This window comes from Seriola dumerili, unplaced genomic scaffold, assembly GCF_002260705.1.
Source record: "Seriola dumerili isolate Sdu_G_001 unplaced genomic scaffold, Sdu_1.0 BDQW01000003.1, whole genome shotgun sequence".
Classification (NCBI taxonomy): Eukaryota; Metazoa; Chordata; class Actinopteri; order Carangiformes; family Carangidae; genus Seriola; species Seriola dumerili.
Window position 1 is genome coordinate 18236907 of NW_019174258.1, and position 23187 is coordinate 18260093.

Consider the following 23187-nt stretch of genomic DNA (forward strand, 5'->3'; position numbering starts at 1 on the left):
CCAAAGAGAGAGATTCCACAATCAATTTAATTTCATCTAGATATTTGTTGGATTAATTCTTTCACACACCTTGATACATTTTTTTTCACTTGTCTGGTTGTAAGTTTGATTTATATAAAATATCAGAATAAAATCTTGAAGCGTGTGAATTTCTCTATATCAGAAGAGTTAGAGATTAACTGACTAATACATTTTTAAAGATGTGATATTTTAATTTTTTGGTGATTTCATGATATTGTTCTAGTGCCAAAAAAAATAGCTTTTTTGAAATTCTTCCCTTTTTCCCCTCGATCATTGATTATAACAGATGCCTGGGAATGAAATAGAATGCTTCGTCTGGTCATGTGTGACATGTAATTGGCGTTCTTTTCTTTTCACTTCGTTTAAACCAGATGTCAGCTTCGGCCATTACTTATGTTTACCTGGATTTGCAAAAAATGATTCATATTTTCTTGTAAAAGATTACAGTTTAAACCTCCCAATAATCATATTTTCTTTAATTGGTTTTCTAATGTATTGTGCAAAAGAGGTAATGATTTATTCAGTTTTGTGGTGTGAAAAGGGGGGGCATAGTTCATGCAGTGGACTCAAGGAACAAATTTGCTAATGTTTTTGGTTAGGATAAATCAACCAAAGCTTCAAATTTTTGAGATGTAAGGGAGAAACTCATGTTGCATTACTCCATGTATTCGATTTCTTTCTGGTCCAGGAATGCAGACTAGCTGCCAGACATCAAATAACATTAGTTTGTTCAATAATTTGGAAATTTACTAGTTAGTCTTTGAATGCGGAGGGATATTCTTGTGAATTGGTATCAATTTTTGGTCTCTATACTTGTTTTCATTAAAATTTTCAGCCAAGTAATTTCTCAGAATGTTGGAACTTTTTTGAAATATATTTCGTTTAATTTTTTTCTTTCATTCTTCTACAAAGTGTGAGTTTAAAGACAGTGGTTTTTTTCGCTGAGGTTAATTAATTATTTTAGGTGTGATATACACAATCAGGGTCCTATTGTTTAATTCTTAGAACCACGAATTAATCATCTACCTCATTGTAGCATACAGCAAAGAATTCTATTATACATCTCCGATTGATTTGTGTTTAACAGCATGGCAAGCTCTTTCTCCATCGGTCCAATCCAACGAAGTTGAAGTTCTCTTTGAGAAAAAATGTTGTGCCGTCTACAGAGCAAAAAAAACCTTTTTTCTTTTTGTAGAAAACGTTACGTTATGCTCTAAAACATTAAGAGATACACTTTTTGAGGTTTGCATAAAATTAGCAGTCTTGCCAATAAAAGTTAAGCTATAAAAATTAAAAAAAACAGAATAAAGAAGAAAAAGGACTTGGGAAATGCCTTACAAAACCAGGGAACAAGTATACAGTTAGAAAGAGCTATTAAAGACCTTCAGCCAAATAAGAAAGGCAATACTTCTGAACACTTAATAGTACCTTGGAGGTAGAATCTTAACAGTCTAAAGGCCATGAAATTATTTATCAAAAGGCCTTAACTTCAATTATCTATTTGTCAACAACAAATTCATAATCTACAAACAGAGCTTTATTAAGCTACAAATCTGAAGGTGGGGCATGTTTTTTGAACTGGATGAATTAATGGGGGAATGGTGGTTCTTTTTGTTTCTTTCGGGGGTTGCCCCACTCGATGTTAAGTGTCATCAGAAATCTCAAAAGCCTTGCTTCTACATCTTTCTGGTGCAATCTGGGCTCATTATTTTCAAAACTTTCCTCCTTCTTACATCTTTCGTTCCCTTTTTTCGGAAGGAACAATCCATTCGTCACCTGTCAATTTTTCCCCCGTGTGCTTCTTTTTCACCCATTTGAATACGAGAACACCTTTGCATCTCGCTCTCCTGACCTCTTGTGATGGTCTGCTTAATGTGTCTTTATATTGTAAGTCGCTGTGTCAAAATGTGAAGAAAGTTGCTCATTTAGCTCTCTGAGGATGGCTTTCAGTAACTGTCCTACATTAGAGGACTGACTGTAGGCGACGCCAAAATACTGTGGAAAATGCTGCTCATCTGGGCTTTTTTTCAATGGTCCCCACACACTCACGTCCCTCCTTTGCTCCTTTCTTGCTTTTCAATTTCTTGTTCATTGTCTGTTTCAGCTGGTTAGCCTGTTAGCCTTTTGTTTAGCTTGTAAAGCACCTTCAATTATCATGGCATGCACGTATCAGAGTATTTTGGCACCGTTAAAATACTTATACTTTGTCCAAATTAAATCCTCCAACTATATAAACTTCGTCCTAGCAGAATAATCCAGTAGATTTTGGCAAATAATTTAACAACATACTTGGCTTTTTGTAAAGTATTGATTTTTTGGTTTACTAAAACTATGTTGGTTGATTAAAAACTTTAGCACATTGCTTCCACCACACAGTCCTCATCTTGCCACGACTTCCCAAAACCACGAGGCAAAGAGCCTGTTGACATGCCTTTGCACGCAGACTAGTTTTATTGCAAGAGGACAGACCCAAGCACCCTGAAGCATTTTCATGCCATATCGGAGGATTTTAAAACACTGTACGAACTCTTACCTTCTTCACCTTGACTGGGCTTTCAACTTCAGTTATGTTGACTGTCCACCACCAAGGGAAAAGATAAACACACGCTCAAGATCTGATCTGTTGTACGCAAATATCAAAGAAAAGCCTGCACTGCTTTTCACCTCTACCACCAACTTGGCAGATATCAGATTTCAATTAATCTCGGTTTTTTCTTACAGCTTTACAGTGTGTTTATTCTTTAATTTGCAGCTTTTAGCGCTACATTGTCTGTCCAAGAAGGCCAACAAAAAGTCTTACAGGTTCTTTCCATTAATTCCAAAATTTAATACCTAAGTCTGAAGCATGTGAGTTGCTAGCACCTTGTGTCACTATGCTGACATGCCCATCCATTTTTATTGGTTTCAAAATTCCCATTGTTTAATTAGTGAGAGTGCAAGTCCTCTTTTTTAATAATAAGTCCCTCTTCACACATGAAACAGTGGAAAATAAAACCACTTTACAATGGATTTCGAGTAAAATGTTTAACTCACACAGAATATGAAATAACTTTTTCCCAGGGGAAAAAGGTACTATATTGGGTCCAAGTAGGTTCTTCACATCCAGCAAGAAGCAATTAATGTGTGCAAAATCGTCCATCATCATCACATACTCACTTCCTTCACTTGCGATCAAGGTTCAAGGTTCATCTATTTTCAACTATATTCGAGAGGAAAAGTGAGTCCAGCGACAACCTCTGATGTCTACAGGAGAAGGGTCTCTTGTGTGTTTTTCTCCTTGCAACCATCAGCTTGATTTGTTTCTCTTTTTCAACCTTCTCTCAAGACACGAGCCAGCCTTTTCTTTTTCCTCAAAGACTCTCTTTTTTGTTTTCACCACTAGAGTGGATGAAGAGAAGAGTGATCTCATGCTTTCGTGTGTTTTTTCGGGATGTTCGCAAGCTTCTTAGTAGTTGATCGCTGGACCTCAGGGTGTCCAATCTTGCCAAAGTTTATTTTGCGATAAATTTAGCAACCTTTGTCTTTAGATACTGTTTCCACCACCTCTATGGCTGGCACTAATTTCTTCTTTCTGGTGTCAAAGCATGGATGGGCCACTTGACAGTATATTCACAAATCGACTTGCATACATCCTCGCTCAATTTGGGGAATCGCTGGGAATTCGTCTGTTGTATTTGAAGATCTCTCTTCATGACCATGCTCTTCAATGGATATCCAATTCTTTTAAGCTTTTCGAATGGAGGGGTAAGACAGAGTTTGCCATTTGTTTTGGAATTCTGGATTTATTAATTTGGTAGCTGGAAATTTCAGCAAAAAATATATGAAAAAGGCGGGGCGAATAAGGAAGATTTTGGGAGTCCAAAGACGATTTTCTTAGTTTCTGGAGCTTTGGATCTAAGACCTGCAGTGTGTGCACTGTTAAATTGAGTTGGTTAGAAGACCAACTCTTTCTCGATCAAGGGATGATAGCTTCTTGAGAGGGTTTAGGGAGAACTCAGCTTGGGAGTGAGTCCTGTCTAACATTTCTCAGCTTGTATTTCTTCTGAACTAACTTTTCAAGAATTCCAGAGGACTCCGACGACTAAATCCTTTCATCTGGTTTCCAAATTTAGTAACTGAAAACCTACAGAGGTGGCTCAAAAAGTGTATATGTTGGCGTTTAAAATTAGAATAAAAGTCAATGTTGAGCTTTTCTGCTCAGACAAACATCCTGACACACGGATATCTGATCACAGAGGATATATGTGTCGATTGACAAGGTTAGACAAAATGAAACGTACTATGAATTAAATCTACAGATTTACTCTTGGTTTGGTTAGAACATTTTAAATTGGAAAAGGTTTACAAATTAAACTTGATAAAATTGCAATTTATATAAAGTGCATTAGAAATGAACTTCTAATTATCATTTTATTGTGGTGTCCTTTCTCCTGTCCTCATCATCTCAGGAATGGCCTGCAGAATGTCAGGTGAAATTTCGGCGGGCCCAAAACAAGTGTTCTAGCCCTCACCAATGATATCAATATCCAGGGTTGTCAACTACCGAATGGGTCCCAGCACCTTATGTACCCGCAGCCGCTCCTTGTCCCTGCAGTGCCAGGCTAAAAGGGTTGAATTCTCGACTGTCTTTGAGCCTCTCGCCCCTAAGGTGCTGGATTGGCATACAGGTGCGCACTGATGCCTTTAGACATGTGCATCAGTGGAGTGTGGTTCCAGGTTAAGAGTCAAATTATATTAGTCGAGATATGTCCAGTCAACACCTCCAGCCATTTTTGTCGCCTTCATTAACTTGTTGTGAGTGAAATGTTGTCAATGGCATCTAAATTAATCAAATCAAAAACGAAAAGCACAGGACAAATGTTTCTTCTTGGGCAGTGCAGGATTGTGAGGATCTACATGTAAAATCCTTTTTCTTTGCAGCTTGGCGTTTTATGGTCATGTCTTGTCATTCCTCAATATTTTACATACTGAAACTGTAGGTTTTTAGGTATCCTCCATGGGGACTGCAAGGAGGTGTATGAGAAGGTTGCACTTGGCTGATCTCGCTGTCTTTTAATGGCACTCAGTTAGTGAGAGACTCACCAACGTGTTTACTTATAGACTGGGACATTCCAGTGTGACATGAAAATTAACGCAGAAAATTAAGAGCAAACAATGGTCTTTTTGTTTTCTTTGGCAACAGGGACCAACTGAACCAAACTACAGTTGATTAAGCAATTTTCACGATCCTGATACACTGGGTAACACCCTGTATCAAGTTTTAATTTATTTCAACTACTCTATTTTTCATTTCCACAAAAGGCAGTTTGGAAGTACAAGTACATACACATTACACAATGCGTTCACAGTTCATTTGATCAACATGCTTTGCATTATTGTTTTAAACTACAAATAACTAACCACTTCATATTTTATTTATCGTGCCAATATCGCAAATGCGACTAATTTGCAGTATAAAACTGCAACACGTACCAATGACGAGAGGAGGAGTCTTCCCCCAGGAACAGACACATGCATCAATTGTCATGCTGTAACAAACACGCAGCAGCCAACGATAGTAACTTTTAACAGTGGAGGAAAATTATAGAATCTGTATTGTAAAACGATAATATGCACTTGATCTTTTGGGAGAAGATTGAAGAAGGTTGAAGTCCTCTTGGAGGACAAAGATCCAGATTCCAAAAACATCTACAAAAGGAGGGGAATGAACAGCCAATGGCGAGAAGAAAGAGAGGTTTCCAGGGTTGGACCTCTGAAGTGGATAGAGAGAGGAACGAGGAGCAGAAAAAGGGGGATAGTGACAGGGTGAGGAAAGAAAAGCAGAGAGGCCAGAAACCAGTGCCTCAATGCTCATGTGCTAGGAGGGACAGACACAGAAACACAATGTTAGAGAGATGCAGTTACTTTTCAGACAGAGTAGTAGTCCTTGTTTGTTCAGGACAAGAATAGACTGCCTTCTGTAACACCAGAACCAATGGGGTTTATCTCATCTCGCCCGGACTTTACTGTATGCTCTTCTGATGACCTCCCTTCATTGCACAGCTTGAAACCCTTACAATTGGTCCAGAATATCAGCAGGCTCATCTTGGTTCCTCAAGTAAGCCTTAAAAGGTCGCATGTCACTCTGCTTGCTCGATTGAGGCTTCAGCACATGCTCACTAACTTCAGTCACTAATTGCTGTGTCTTCGGGAGTGACTTCTGGGGTCTCTGCTTTTCAATCTACTTGAACTCAATCATTTCATGATCCTTTATGCTCCCTTTCTCCCTCCACTGGTGGTTCCTTCCAAGGAATGGTGGTCGGTCCATCACCATCCCTGCACACAAGACATAGATCTTCAGTCCAGACTGTTCTGGTCTGGTGGTTCCCCTGATGGTGGACATAGTTTCCATAAGTCTATCAGAGCAAGGAGTTGTCCCTCTCTATCATTATAGAGAGCTACTTTCCTATTCAAACCTCCTTAACACCCTTATTCATTGTCTACTGCTTGCTTTCGACAGAGTTTGCAAGCAATCGGCAGCCATTTGCGCTCTGAAAAGCCATTTATTTCTATTTAGGCTTTGTGCCACATATCCCACAACTGGTTTGCCATATGGTGGCTTGTTGGCTTTGCTCGGCGCAGCAACGCCTCTCCAGCAAGCTAGCGCATAAGCAACTAGTTGAATCTTTGACCGCCATTCGCAGCCAATTTGAAACACGGCGATTTGAAATTTACATGCCAGACATATTTGAAAATGGAGGGGAAACTTGATCCTTTGTTGTCTCTTCTGATACCCCCAAATGTTTACATCAGCAGGAAAGCTCCCTCCTTTTTGGCGACCAAGATTTTTCTTTACCCAAGTAGTGGTGGACAGGTTTGTCTTAAGTTATATACAATCCAATGGTTTTTTTTATAAGCCTTTTAGCAGGTTGTGGGTAGGCACTGGTATTAGCGGTTAACGCCATAATTCTTAAGAATTTACTCTCGTTTGAAAATGGGTGCAACCAGTTTGCCTCTGGGTAGGACAACATGAATTTACTCATTTGCCATTTTATATCACATCAATAATCGGTATAGCCATGACTCTCGATTAATGATCTTCCACGTCCCTTTCTACAATCAAAAGAACACGACAAGGACAAAACTTGATGTAAATAAAGGAGTTTATTTAACTTAAACTTAACTATCTCCACAGAGTTAAATGCCAAGGTGTTATAAATCATAAGATTGATACATTAATGAATAATGAAAGAGCAGTGGTGGATGAGTTGGAAGAATTGGTGGGAGAGAATATGTTTGGCTAACCTATGGCTATATCAGCTAATGATACACATCTAGCAATAGGTTTGATATTAAATATTGCTTATATTTCGCATCAATACCCAGTCCTGAGCAGAATAGTGTTTTAGACCGGCCTTCACTGTGAGTTGCGCCTGTAGCTGAAAGACCCTCGGCTTGGAACCCGGTGCCTGTGGTTTGGCCAATGGTAACCCGGAGGTGGGATTCTTAGTGGATCTCTGGAGGCCGTGTTCCCGTTATCAACAGTGATCTGATTCTGCGCCGGGGTGTCGCTTCATGCTTTGGGTGTGACGTTTTGCCAAGGCAGACTTTCTTGTCCCTCGGGCACTTTTGATTTTCTGCTCGGACTTTCCTCTTGCAGGTTGGTTCGCTTGCAAATGTTTATCTCTTGGCATAGTGTCTCTTTGTGGGTTTTGATGCGAAATAACATCTAAATCGCTCTTTTCACTTTGGCTGGATTAATCTTTAAGAGGGAGACTTGGTTCGTTTGGAACCCAGATGAACTTTTCTAAAGTTGGTGTCAAAATCCCTTCAAAAAGGGACACTTGAATTTGAATGGAAATTTAAAAACGTTACAAAATTAACTCTGAGGCCACTTCTGTGTTTTTTCTTGTTATTGGTTCAGTTGGTCTTGACTTTGGCCTTATATAAAATAAAAAGAATCGCTGCATTGTAGACTTTAGAAATGACGTTACTTTGCATTGTTTGTGGCGAAATAAAAAGAACGGAAAATTGAAAAATGACAAGGCCAAGTGATTTGTGCTACAGTAATAAGAGCTTTACATCGAGCCGGGCTTTTGAGTTCCGGGACTGTTCTGAGCTTTTGTAGCAAAAGTTCTCAGCTTCCCTAATTCTTTGCAATATCGTTTTCTAGCTTCACTTTTTTCAGCCTCTAGCTTTTAGCTTTTTCGTTTCTCGCATCGTCTTCCTCCTTAGATCTCTCGCCCTAAGTTTCTAACTTTTTCTCGTTTCTGTCCAACAATTCACTTTGCTTTGTTTCTCCCTGCTGTGGTTGGAAATTATTCCACTCACGTCAACCCTCTTGGCCACACTCAATTCAGCCAAATCTTACCACACTGGTGTTTCCCCCAGCTGAGTCCCTTCGTTACGTAGCCTATTTTTATAAGCAGCTCTGTTTTCAATGCACTCAGTTGCCCCAGATCTGGTTCTTCGCTTCATGCCTGACGCTTGCCAGCATGAAGCTGCTGGGACGTGACTTTTTCCCGGTACGATCGGGGGAGGCGGCTCCCCCCTCGCCTTTCTGAATCTTCTTCTTCCTCGTGTCTCTGCCTCCGGCAACACACTTACAGCCCTCCCGTTCCTGACCCACGATTTTTATCTGCCTTGAGTTTTTCCTGCTCTTCACGTCTGCTTTGTGGACTGTTGTTGGGTTGTTTCACGCAAATAACAGGTTTTCCCTGTCCTGTCTGGTGTTTCGCCGATTTCCTCTTTGCCTGTCCAACCACAATCACTTCTTGATTGTTTTTTTGCGATTCGGATTCGTATTCTGCATCGGGCTTTGCCTAATCCCAACCGGGGTTTCTCATTGGTCGCCAGGAGCAAGTGTGAAGTTTCCCACTGGGACCAAGGGGGGTAGGCAGGCTTGATGAGGGATATAAGCAGGGTGGGAGAACCGGTGGATAGGCAGCGTGCAGAGAATCCGGAGGGAAAAACAGAAGGATTGTTTTGGGTGCAGGCAAGGGATGGCGAAACCAGCAGGACAAGGGAGAAACTGTAGTTGGTGAACACCACACAGCCAAAGCCCAGACGGAGGCAGAAAACTCACAGGCCAAAAAATCGTGGTCAGCGAAACGGAAGGTGTAGTGTTTTTTGCCGGGGCCAGAACGAGAAGCAGAAGATCAGAGGCGAGCCAGTCGGTACCGGGAAGTTCAGTCCACAGGTTTATTGCCTGGAAGGTCAGGCAAATGAGGCACTAGAAATTGGAGCTGAGTGCCATGAAACAGAGCTGCTTATAAAGTGGCTAGTTAACGAGACTCAGCTGGGAACACCAGGTGTGGTAGATTTGGCTGATGAGGTGTGGCCAGAGGGTGAGTGAGTGGAAATTTCCACCACAGCAGGAGAACAGCAAAGTGAATTGTGACAGAAACGAGAAAAAGTTAGAAACTTGGCGAGATGCTAAGGAGGAAGACGATGCGAGAAACGAAGCTAAAAGCTAGAGGCTGAAAAGCTGAAGCTAGAAAACGATGCAGAAATTAGAAGCTGAGAACTTTGCTCAAAGCTCAGAGTCCCGGCTCAAAGCCCGGCTCTGTAGCCATGTAAACTCTTAGCTTTAAGCTGCTAGCCACAAACTCCATGGCTCTTAGTCATTTTTGCACTTTTCGCGTCTTTTATTTTTCTTTGCCACAAGCTCCAAGTAACGTCATTTTTGTCTACATGCGCGATCTTTTATTTTTATAAGCCAAGTCAAGACCAACTGAACCAAAACAACAGAAGTGCCTCAGAGTAATTTTGTAACTTTTAAATCATCATCAAGTTTTCCCTTTTGAAGATTTTGACAACTTTAGCGTTATCTGGTCAACGCCAGTCTCCTCTAAAGTTATCCAGCCAAAGTGAAGAGCATTAGAGTTTATTTCGCATCAACCCACAAGAGACACTAGCAGATAACATCTTCACGACTGCCTGCAGAGAAGCCGAGCAGAAATCAAGAGTGCCCGAGACAGAAAGTCTCCTGGCAAACTCCACCAGAGCTGAACCGCTGAGACACCGGCAGAATCGATCACTGTGATAACGGGACACGGCCTCCAGGAGATTCCACCTAGATCCCACGTCTCCGGGGTTACCATGGCAACCACAGGCACCTGGGTTCCAGCCGAGGGTCTTCAGCTACAGCGCAACTCACAGTAGGCCGGACTTAACACTCTGCTCAGGACTCGGTTGATGTCGAAATATAGCAATATTTAATCATCAGACCTAATTCGTAGATGTAGTATCATTAGCTGTATAGCCATAGTGTATAGCCATAACATATTCTCTCCCACCATTGCCAACTCATCACACTGCTCATTTCATTATCATTTTCATCTTTATGATTATTACACCTTGCATTTACTCTGTAGATAGTAGTTTAGTTAATAAACTCCTTTATTTACATCCAGTTGTTGTCCTGTCGTGTTCTTTTGATGTAGAGACTGGAGATCCATTGAATCGAGAAGTCATGGCTTCCGATATTTGATTGATAAATTTGGCAATGAAGTAATTCATTGTTGTCCTCCCAGAGGACTGGTGCCCCATTTCAACGAGAGTAAATTCTAAAATATGGCGTTAACGCTACAGTGCCTACCCACAACCTGCTAAAGGCTATTAAAACCATGGATTGTATATCTTAAGACAAACCTGTCACACCTACTTGGGTAGAAATCTGTCGCCAAAAGAGAGGGCTTTCCTGCTGATGTACATTTGGGGGTATTCAGAGACACAAAGGATCAGTTTCCCCTCCATTTTCATATTGTGCTGTATTTCAATCGCCGTGTTTCAATTGGCTGCATGCGGTCAAAGTTCAACTAGGTTGCTTGCGCTAGCTTGCTGGAAGGCGTGCTGCGCCGAGCAAGCCACAGCACATAGCAACAAGTTGTGGTGTGGCACAAGCCATTAGAAATAATGGCTTTCAGAGCGCAGTGGTGCCGTTGCTGCACTCTGTCTGAAAGCAGCAGTAGACATGTAAGGGTGTTAGAGGTGTTTGGAGAGGAAGTGCTCTCTTAAGATAGAGAGGGACACTCCTGCTCTGATAGACTTTGGTAACTTGTTCCACCATCAGGGAACCACAGACCAGAACAGTCTGGACTGAGACTGTCTTGTGTGCAGGGATGGTGATGACAGACCACATTCCTTGGAGGAACACAGTGGAGGAGAAGGAGCATAAGGCTGAATGATTGAGTTCAAGTAGATGGAGCCGACCCAGAAGTCACTCCGAAGGCAGCATTAGTGACTGAAGTAGTGACATGCTGAAGCTCAATGAGCAGCAGAGTGACATGCGACCTTTTAGGCTTATTGAGGACCAGATGAGCTGCTGTATTCTGGACCATCTGTAAGGGTTTCACTGTGCATGAAGGGAGGTCCATCAGAAGAGCACTACAGTAGTCGAGGCGAGAGATAACCATGGTCTGGTTTACAGAGCAGTCTATCTCTGTCCTGACAACAAGACTACTACTTTCTGAAAAGTACTGCATCTCTCTAACCATGTGTTTCTGTGTTGTCCCTCCAGCACATGAGCATTGAGACTGTCTGCCTCTCTCTTTCTTTCCTCACCCTGTCACTCCCCCTTTTTTCTGCTCCTCGTCCTCTCTCTTCACTCAGGCTATTCCACCCTGGGACCTCTGTCTCTCCCTTGGCTGTCATCCCCTCCTTTTAGATGTTTTGGATCTGGATCTTTGTCCTCCAAGAGACTCAACCTGTCTTCATCTCTCCAGATCAAGTGCATATATGTTTACAATAGATCTATAATTTGTCCTCACTGTAAAGTTACTATGTTGCTGTGTTTTGTACAGATGACAATGATGCATGTGTCTGTCCTGGGGGAGGACTCCTCCTCTGTCATGTACTGTGCAGTTTATACTGCAAATTAGTCATTTGCGATATTGGCACATAAATAAAATTGAAGTGGCTTAGTTATTTGTTTAAACAATAATGCAACATGTTGATCAATGAAGTGAACGCATTGTTAATGTTGTATGTACTTGGTATCAAACTGCCTTGTGAAATGAAATAGAGTTAGTGAAATAATTAAAACTTGATACAGGGTTGTACCAGTGTATCAGACTGAAATTGCTTAACCAACTGTAGTTTGGTTCAGTTGGTCTGTGCCAAAGAAAACAAAGGATCCATTGTTGCTCTTTATTTCTGGTTACTTTCATGTGCACACTGAATGTCCCAGTCTATAAGTAACACGTGTGTGAGTCTCTCACTAACTGAGTGCCATTAAAAGACAGCGATCAGCAGTGCACTCTCATAACCTCTGCAGTCCCATGGAGGATACTAAAACCTACAGTTCAGTATGTTAAATATGAGGATGACAGAGACATGACAACGCCAGCTGCAAAGAAAAGGATTTACATGTAGACTCCTCACAATCCTGCATGCCCAAGGAAACATTTGTCCTGTGTTTCGTTTTGATTTGATTAATTTGATGCCATTGCAACATTTTCACTCACACAATTAATGAGACAAATGGTGGAGGTGTCTGACTGGACATATCTGACTTATAATTTGACCTCTTACCTGACACACTCCACTGATGCACATGTCAAAGGCATCAGTGCGGCACCGTGTCCCATCCAGCACCTTAGGGGCGAGCTCAACAGTGAGAATTCTCCCTTTAGCCTGGCACTGCAGGGCACAAGGGGCTGCGGGGTCATAAGGTGCTGGGACCCATTCGTAGGTGACACCCTGGTATTTGATATCATTGTGGGCTGAACACTGTTGGGCCCGGAAATCACCTGACTCTGCAGGGCATTCCTGAGGAGAGGACAGGGAAAGACACCACAATAATTGATTAGAATTCATTTCTATGTCACTTTATTAAATTTGCATTTAAAGTTATAATTTGTAACTTTTCCACATTAAAATGTCTAACAAACCAGAGTAATCTGTGATTTTAATCATAGTAACGTTTCATTGGTCTCCTGTCAATGACATCATATCCTCTGTGATCATGTGTCAGCGAGTTTGTCTGACAGAAGCTCAACATTGACTTTTATCTAATTTTAAGCCACATACACTTTTGACACCTTGGTAGTTTTCAGTTCTATATTTGAACCAGATGAAGGATTTTAGTCGTCGGACGTCTGGATCTGAAGTTATCAGAGAAACAAGCTGAGGAAATGTTAGACAGCTCAGCTCCCAGCTGTTCTCCTAACCCTCTAAGCTCTCGATCCCTTGATCGAGAAGGTTGGTCTTCTGACCACTCATTTAGCAGTGCACACACTGTCAGTTTAGATCCAGCTCCAGAAACAAGAACATCGTCTTGGCCTCCAATCTTCCTTATTCCCCGCTTTTCATATTTTGCTGAAATTCAGCTCCAAATTATAAATCCAGAATTCCAAGCAAATGGCACTCTTCTTAGCCCTCCATCAAAGCTAAGAATGGATATCCTTGAAGGCATGTCTGAGGAGATCTTCAAATACACAGCATATCCCAGTGATTCCCAAATTGAGGAGGATGGTGAAGTCTTGGTGCATGCCCATCCATGCTTGACAGAAAGAGGAACTTGTGCCAGCCATGAGGGGTGGAAACAGTATCTAAAGACAAAGGTTGCAAATTTTCGCACAAAACTTTGCAAGATTGGACACCCTGAGGTCAGCATCAACTAAGAGCTGCGAACATCAAAAAAACACGAAAAGCAGAGGTCATCTTCCTTCCATCCCTCCCTAGTGGTGAAACAAAAGAGTCTTGAGGAAGAAAGGCTGGCTGTCTTGAGAGAGGTGAAAAAGAGAAACAATCAAGCTGTGGTCAAGGAGAAAACACAGAAGACCTTCTCCTGTAGACATCAGGAGGTTGTCCTGGACTCACTTTTCCTCTCTGAATTTATAAATAGATGGCCTGCCTTGTTCGCAGTGAGTGAAGTGAGTATTGATGATATTGAGATTTTGCACACTTTTGCTCTGCTGATGTAGAACTACTTGACCCAATTATGTACCTTTTTTCCCCTGGGAAAAGGTATTCTATTCTGTATTAACAATTTTTACTCGAAATCCATTGTAAAGTGTTTTATTTCCCACTGTTTTCATGTGGAGAGAGACTTATTATAAAAAGAGACTGCACTCTCACTTTAACAATGGGAATTTTTGAAACCAATAAAAATGGTGGCATGTCAGCATAGTGACACGGTGTCAGCAACTCACATGCTCAGACTTAGTATTAAATTGAAATGAGAACCTGTAGACTGTTGGCCCTTCTTGACAACAATGTAGGCAGCTGCAAATTAGAAAACTGTAAGCTGAAGAAAAACCAGATTATGATCTGATCTGCCAAGTGGTGGTAGAGGTGAAGCAGTGCAGGCTTCTTTGATATTTGCATACAACAGATCAAGTGTCTTATTTTCCCTTGTGGGACAGTCAACATACTGAGTGAAGCCAGTCAGGTGAGAGGTGAGAGTGACATGGTTAAAATCCTCCGATATTGCAATGAATGCATCAGGGTGCTGGGTCTGTCCTCTTGCAACAGTCTCGTGAAAGATGTCACAGGCTCTGCTCGTGGTTGAATGTCGTGCAAGATGGAGACTGTGGTGGAAGCAATGTGCTAAGTTTTAACACACTAGTTTAGTACCAAACAATACTTACAAAGCCAGTTGTTTAATTATTTGCCAATCTACTGGATTATGCTAGACGATTTGATAAGTGAGGATTTATTGACAAGTTAAGTATTTTAACGGCAAAATACTCTGATACGTGCATGCTATAATTGAGTGCTAGCAAGCTAACAAAGCTAACAGCAACCACTGAACAGAAATGACAAAATGAGAAGCAAGAAAGAGCAAAGGAGGACTGATGGTGGACATTGAGCCAGATGAGACATTTCACAGTTTGTGGTCGCCTACAGTCAGTCTCTAATGTAGACATACTGAAAGCCATCAGAGAGCTAAATGAGAACTTCTTCACATTTGAACAGCGACTAAATAAAGAACATAGCAGACATCACAGAGGTCAGAGACGAGATGAAAGGGTTCGTATTTCAAGTGAAAGAGACCGGGGGAAAAAGTGACAGTGACGATGATTTTCCTTCCGGAAAAAGGGAACGAAGATGTAAGAGAGGAAGTTTTGAAAATAATGAGCCAGATTGCACCAGAAGATAGAAGCAAGCTTGGATTTCTGATTGACACCTTACATCGAGTGGGCACCCCCGAGAGAACAAGACACCATCCCCCATTATCATCCAGTTCAACATGCCCACCTTCAGATTTGTAGCTTAATAGCTCTGTTTGTAGACTGTATGAATGTTGTTGACAAATAGATAATTAAGTAGCCTGATAATAATTTCATGGCCTTTAGACTGTTTAAGATTCTACCTCCAGGTACTATTAGTGTTCAGAGTATTCCTTTCTATTGCTGAGTCTTTAATAGCTCTTTTCTACTGTTATACTTGTTCCTGTTTGTAGGCATCAACCTTTTTCTTCTTTTCTGTTTTTAATTATAGTTACTATTTATGGCAGACGCTAATTTTATCAACCTCAAAGTTGTATCTCTTAATGTTAGAGGCATACGTAACGTTTCTAAAAGAAAAGGTTTTTTTTGCTCTGTAGACGCACAAATTTTTCTTCAAGAGAATCACTCGTGATGACGATGGGAGAGCTGCCATGCTGTTAAACAAATTCAAGGGAGATGTAATAGAATCTTTCTTATCTAAAGAGGGTAGATGGATTATTCTGGTTCTTAGAATAAACAATAGGACCCTGATTGTGAATAATATTTATGGTTATAATAATAATACCTCAGCGAAAAACATGTTTACTCAACTTGTAGAAGAATGAAAAAAAATAAAGGAGAAATATCAAAGTTCACATCTAATTATTGGCTGAAATTTTAATGAAACAGTAGATGACCAAATTGATACCATCAAGAATATCCTCCCATTCAAAGACTAAAGTAATTTCCAAATTATGTGAACAACTTAATGTTATTGATGTCTGGCGCTATCTGCATCCTGACCAGAAAGAATATACATGGAGTAATGCAAATGGTTCCCTACGATCTCAAATTGAGCTTTGGTTATTATCCTACCAAACATTACAATTTGTTCCTGAGTCACTGCATAACTATGCCCCCTTTTCACACCACAAAATGATAATCATTACTCTTGCCAATACATTAGAACCAATTAAGAAAATATGATTATTGGAGGTTTAACTGTAATCTTTTAAAAAATGAATCTTTTTGCAAATCAGTAAAAGTAATGGCAGCTGACATTTTTAAACGAAGTGAAAAGAAAGACCAATTACATGTCAACATGACCAGAGGAGCATTTATTCATTCCAGAGTGAAATGGATGGGAAAAGGGAAGAATTCAAGCTATTTTTTTGCACTAGAAAAAATGAATCACAAAAGATATAATATCACATCTTTAAAAATGTATTAGGTCATAATCTCTAACTCTTCTGATATAGAGAATCACACGCTCAAGATTTATTCTGATTTATATAAATCAAACTACAACCAGACAAGTGAAAAATGTATCAAGGGTGTGAAAGAATTTATCCACAAATATCAGATGAATTTAAATTGGATTGTGACAAACCTATTTCTAAATTGGAAATTCTTGAAGCTGCTAGTAAAATGAAAAAAGGAAAGTCCCCCAGAATGGATGGTCAGCCTATTGAAATTTATCTTTTGGAATATAATCGAATCTCCTCACAATATGATAAAAGAATGCATTGATAAAGAAGAAATGACAACAACTATGAAGCAAGGCATAATTACATTTCTTCCCAAGCCTGATAAAGACCCTCTTCTGATTGATAATTTGAGACCAATAACATTGCTTAACATAGACTATAAAACTATTTCATTAATCTTTGCTAAACATTTAAAGAGAGGTTTAAACAAAATCATAAATATAATTCGAACCAGCTTCATGACCAATCATCACATCAGTAACAACATTAGAGTTATCCTTGACTTCAGATTATGCTGAATATGTAAAATCAGATGCTTTACTTCTATTTTTGGATTTTTATAAGGCATTCGATACAGTCAAACATCAATTCTTATTCAGGTCACTACAAACCTTTGGTTTTGGAGAAACTTTCATTTCCAGTATTAGGATGCTTTATAAAGATATCAGCAGTTGTGTCATGCTATATCCAAATATTACTAAAAGATTTTCAGTCTGCCAAGGATGTCCCAGTTCTCCAACGACAAGAAAATTATTTTAAACCCCAAACACAAAAAAACGAAATATACTGTATATTCAATATGTGGCTTCAAAGAGATTTATCGTTGCTAGGTAGGTTCTTTTGAGTAAGGCAGATGGTATCTACAGTTTTGTTTTCCCCACTCTCTGTCTCTTCATCCAACCTTCTTTATGTAAAGAAATAAATAACAAACTAATTAATTTTATTTGGAAAAATTAATGTCATCATTTAGGTCCGAGAGGTGTAGATGGTATGGAGATACTTGACTTTATGGATGTGCACTATACCTTCAAATTGAAATGAATAAAAGAATGTTTAAAAGCCCCAGAGTCCCTCTGGTACTTTATACCCCAGAAAATATTTGGAAAGATGGGAGGTTTACAAGTTCTACTACAGTACAATTATAATGAATCAAAATTACCAAAAAATTATCTATATTTCATCAGCAGGTTCTTATGGCAGCCAAATTATTTTTCCACAATTTCTCTCCCCATAAAACCATAATATGGAACAATGAATACATAACCAGAAAAAATAAGTCACTATATCTGCAACAATGGATTAGCAAGAATACTTTCTTTTTTTTTTTTTTTACAGAGCAATGAAGCTCAGATTCTTGGTTATGAAGAATTCCTTAGATCTGAAGTTTTTTTCCAATTTCTTATAAAGAATATCAAATGGTAATAAATGCAGTCCCTAATTGAATTCATCAGTTGATGAAATGTTATGTGGAGAGACAAGAGAAATAGCAACTACGTTCTTTGTAAATGGAATAAACATTATAAGTCCTAAATGTACTAATAAACACATAAGAAATGACTTCTATAGCAAAAGGAAAAATTTCTCCACAAGGAACATTTGTATGGAACTCCCATTTCTCCAATATTCAGTGGGACAAAGTATAGCTTCTACCTTACAAATATGTTATTCCAAATAAACTAAAAGAAGTTCGATACAAAATTATGCATATTATTTATCCCACTAACAAATATGTGTTGCTATTGATCAAAAATGTGAGTTTTGTGAAGAAGAAGGAGAAGAAGAAGAGACAATTATACATCTGTTCTTTGAATGTACTGTATACGACAGGATTCTGCGGGAAAATGGAAGATTAGTTTTACACTCAATCCAACTATTCTATTAGTTGGTTATATTATGTTAATAAAATAAAGAAGGTGCAGTGGGTTGTTAACTTAATGATTCTACTAGGGAAATTTCACATTCATCGGGCCAAGTTCTCAAGGTCTCACCCATCGTTTGAGCCCCTCAGGATGGAATTTAAAAAATACTTTGAGTGTATCCAAATTATAAATGTGCTGATACATTAAGTGCTTTACAAGAGTTCTTCAAAGAAATATGACTTTTATGTGTTGTCTTTAAGATTTTGTTTTTTTTTTTTGTTTTTTTTGTTTGCAAGTTGTATTCTTGTGATGCCTGTTTGTTTGTTCATTGTATGTGTCATGTTGATATATTTTGTAATTATACACTCTACAATAAAAAAATAAAAAAAGTGGATGAATGTATGGCGATGATGTGAGAGAACTCCCTCGGTACATAGCACTAAGTTTGCTCATACTGCAGTGAAGCCAACTGTCAGGAGTCAACCAGGTCTCCGTGAAACATGAGACTACACTCACGATATGCTCGCTGGTTCTTCACAAGTGCCTCCGGTTCATCACACTTGTTAGCCAGGGTGTTGATATTTCCCATGAGGATCAATGGTAGAAAACTCTTATATCTCCTGTCACAATCCATTCCTGTCTCCTGCCTGCTTTTCCCATTCCCCTGCACCCAGTAATTTTCTCCCACCTTCCACACCTGCTCCTCATCAGTAATCAACCCTGGACATAAGCACGCACCTCCTGACACTCATTGCCAGATTGTTCTTCGCATCATGCAAGTCTTTCCAGCACTTTTGTCTGGACTGATCTCCCGTTGCCGACTCTGCCTGCCTTTGACCTGCTCGTCTGCCATCCTGAGCGTTACCACAGCTGTGAGTACCTGGCACTTCATTCTGAACGGTGCTGTTCCCTGGTCCTGGTTCTGCCTCCCCGAACCGTGCTCCCTGCAACAGACTCTCCCCCTGAACTCTAAACTCATTCACTTCTGCTCATCTGCGATATTGCTTGCTGTGAAGTGTTCAATAAAAGCCATTACAAATTATCTCTTGCCGTTGTGCTGCATTTGGGTCCTACACGAGCCCGTTTCATCTCCAGCCTTAAACTTAGCCCCAGCTCTGCATCCACAGTATGGTTTCTTCAGCTCAGCTGGTATGGGATGTTTAACTCCATCTGGTATACTTTAAAGGTGTAATGTGTAAGATCGTTCTACTCACTCCAGATCCATAGGGGGCAGCATTTCACCTCTTCGCCCCCATTCAGTTAATATTTTTGTTCCCTATATATTCCTTATCATTCATTATTTATATGTGCATTTATTATTGATATAGTTAAAATTGTTGACAACACTGAAACAAATTATGAATACTGTTCGTAAATGAACAATATTTTTATTTACCTATAAAAAATATGACAGCAAGGGGATACTGAATGACACTTGGCTATAGCAGTGTTTGGTCTGAGCTCTGCCTCATGAGCTGGACACCAAATATCTTGGATTTTGGTTGTCTATCAATTTATTTATCATAAATTAAGAAAATATTAATATCAAAAATAGCCAATATGGTTTCAGTCTCAATTTATTACCATTAATTTGGAACTCTGATTAACAATTAGAGTTTACTAACTATAACCAAATTACCATATCAAAGTCTCACCTCGTCGTCTCCCGCTTATCCGGATCCGGGTCGCGGGGGCAGCAGCCTCAGCAGAGAGGTCCAGACAGCCCTCTCCCCAGCCACTTCCACCAGTTCCTCCGGGAGAATCCCGAGGCGTTCCAAGGCCAGCCGAGAGATATAATCCCTCCAGCGTGTCCTTGGTCGACCTCGAGGTCTCCTCCCGGTGGGACATGCCCGAAACACCTCCATCCAGGCGTCCAGGAGGCATCCTCACTAGATGCCCGAACCACCTCAACTGGCTCCTCTCGACATGGAGGAGCAGCGGCTCTACTCCGAGTCCCTCCCGGATGACCGAGCTCCTCACCCTATCTCTAAGGCTGAGCCCGGCCACCCTGCGGAGGAAACTCATTTCGGCCGCTTGTACTCGCGATCTCGTTCTTTCGGTCATTACCCAAAGCTCATGACCATAGGTGAGGATCTGAACGTAGATCGACCAGAAAATTGAGAGCTTCACCTTCCGGCTTAGCTCCCTCTTCCCCACAACGGACCGATTCAGCGCCCGCATCACTGCTGACGCCGCCCCAATCCGCCTGTCGATCTCCCGCTCCATCCTACCCTCACTCGTGAACAAGATCCCGAGATACTTAAACTCCTCCACCTGAGGCAAAGCCTCCCCCCCGACCTGAAGCGGGCAATCCACCCGTTTCCGGCTGAGAACCATGGCCTCAGACTTGGAGGTGCTGATTTTCATCCCAGCCGTTTCACACTCGGCCGCGAACCGCCCAAGCGAGAGCTGAAGGTCGGCGTTCGATGAAGCTAGGAGGACCACATCATCCGCAAAAAGCAGAGACGAGATCCTCCCGCCACCGAAACCAAACCCGTCCACCACCCGGCTGCGCCTAGAAATTCTGTCCATAAAAGTTATGAACAGAACCGGTGACAAAGGGCAGCCCTGGCGGAGTCCAACCCTCACCGGGAACAGGTCCGACTTACTGCCGGCTACGCGAACCAGACTCACACTCCTTTGGTACAGGGATTTAATGGCCACTAACAAGGGGCCATCCACCCCATACTCCCGGAGTGCCCCCCACAGGGAGCCCCTGGGAACACGGTCGTAAGCCTTCTCCAAATCCACAAAACACATGTGGACTGGATTGGCAAACTCCCATGCTCCCTCCAGCACCCTAGCGAGGGTAAAGAGCTGGTCCACAGTTCCACGCCCAGGACGAAAACCACATTGCTCCTCCTCGATCTGAGGTTCAACTATCGATCGGACCCTCTTTTCCAGTACCCTGGCATAGACCTTACCAGGGAGGCTGAGGAGTGTAATTCCACGGTAGTTGGAACACACCCTCTGGTCACCCTTCTTAAAGATGGGGACCACCACCCCGGTTTGCCACTCCAAAGGCACTGCCCCCGATGTCCACGCAATGTTGCAGAGGCGTGTCAACCAAGACAGCCCTACAACATCCAGAGCCTTGAGATACCCAGGGCGGATCTCATCAACCCCCGGGGCTCTGCCACCGCGCAGTTGTTTCACTACGTCGGCGACTTCTGCCCCGGAGATTAGATCATCCATCCCCAGGTCTCTTGGCTCTGTTTCCTCTACGGAATACGTGTTGGTGGGATTGAGGAGCTCCTCAAAGTATTCCTTCCACCGTCCTACTATATCCTCAGTTGACGTCAGCAGCTCCCCGCCCCCACTGTAAACAGTGTGAGCGAGTTGCCGCCTTCCCCCCCTGAGGCGCCGGACGGTTTGCCAGAACCTTTTTGGAGCCGATCGATAGTCTTCCTCCATTGTCTCACCGAACTCCTCCCACGTCCGAGTTTTTGCCTCAGCAACTGCCGCAGCTGCACTCCGCTTGGCCCGCCGGTACCAGTCAGCTGATTCCTGAGACCCACAGGCCAACCACGCCCTGTAGGCCTCCTTCTTCAGCCTGACGGCTTCCCCCACCGCCGGTGTCCACCAGCGGGTACGGGGGTTACCGCCACGACTGGCCCCAGCTACCTTGCGGCCGCAGCTTGCAACAGCCGCCTCAACAATAGCAGAGCGGAACAAGGCCCATTCGGACTCAATGTCCCCCACTGCCCTCGGGACGCGGTCGAAACTCTGCCGGAGGTGTGCGTTGAAAATCATCTTGACGGGTTCTTCCGCCAGGTTTTCCCAGCAGACCCTCACAACCCGTTTGGGCCTGCCAGGTCTGCGCGGCGTCTTCCCCCGCCATCTGATCCAACTCATCACCAGGTGGTGGTCGGTTGACAACTCTGCTCCTCTCTTTACCCGAGTGTCCAAAACATGCGGCCGCAGGTCTGATGATACGACTACAAAGTCGATCATAGACCTGCGACCTAGGGTGTCCTGGTGCCAAGTGCACCTGTGGACATCCTTATGTTTGAACATGGTGTTAGTTATGGCCAAGCTGTGACTAGCACAGAAGTCCAATAACTGAACGCCGCTCGGGTTCAGATCGGGCAGGCCGTTCCTCCCCACCACACCCTTCCAGGTCACGCTGTCATTGCCCACGTGAGCGTTGAAGTCTCCAAGTAGGACAATGGAGTCCCCTTTCGGGGCACTTTCCAGCACCCGTCCCAAGGACTCCAAAAAGGGCGGGTAGTCTGAACTGCTGTTCGGCGCATAAGCGACGACAACAGTCAGAACCCGATCCCCGACCCGAAGGCGCAGGGACGCAACCCTTTCGTCCACCGGGGTAAACTCCAACGTACAGGTAGAGAGCCTGGGGGACACCAAGAAGCCCACCCCGGCCCTCCGCCTCTCACCCGGAGCAACTCCAGCAAAGAGGAGAGACCAGCCCCTCTCAAGGACTTGGGTTCCGGAGCCGACGCTATGTGTCGAGGTGAGGCCGACTATATCTAGCCGGTATCGCTCGACCTCTTCCACAAGCTCCCACTCCTTCCCCGCCAGAGAGGTGACGTTCCAAGTTCCAAAAACCAGTTTCCGTAACCGAGGATCGGACCGCCAAGGCCCCCGCCTTGGTCTGCTGCCCAATCCACAATGCACCGGATCCCTCTGATTCTTCCTGCAGGTGGTGAGCCCACTGGGACATATCAAAGTTAAAGGATTGGAATTCTACAAAGTAGAGGTTGGCAATATTCACGCTTGTGCAACATTAAACACACCAGTAGTTGTACTTAAAGGCATTTATTTACAATTGAGCAGAGTAAAACACAATTTCTAATCTAGTATATACAGGTGTGTGTGTAGGGATATGTCTGTGTGTCTGTGGGGTCACAAACAAAGGCAAGATGACCAATTCAAAGTGGTCACTGT

General features: G+C 42.2%; 1 protein-coding gene across 1 annotated transcript in view; it reads right to left on the bottom strand.

Annotated features, from left to right (window-relative positions):
* The window catches only part of LOC111221332 (ADAMTS-like protein 3), a 229564-nt gene that overhangs the window by 64405 nt on the left and 141972 nt on the right, over positions 1–23187 (bottom strand). The window contains exon 6 of the mRNA XM_022744695.1: positions 12535–12771. Coding sequence (XP_022600416.1) covers positions 12535–12771 — 237 coding nt within the window. The remainder of the gene's footprint in view (positions 1–12534; positions 12772–23187) is intronic.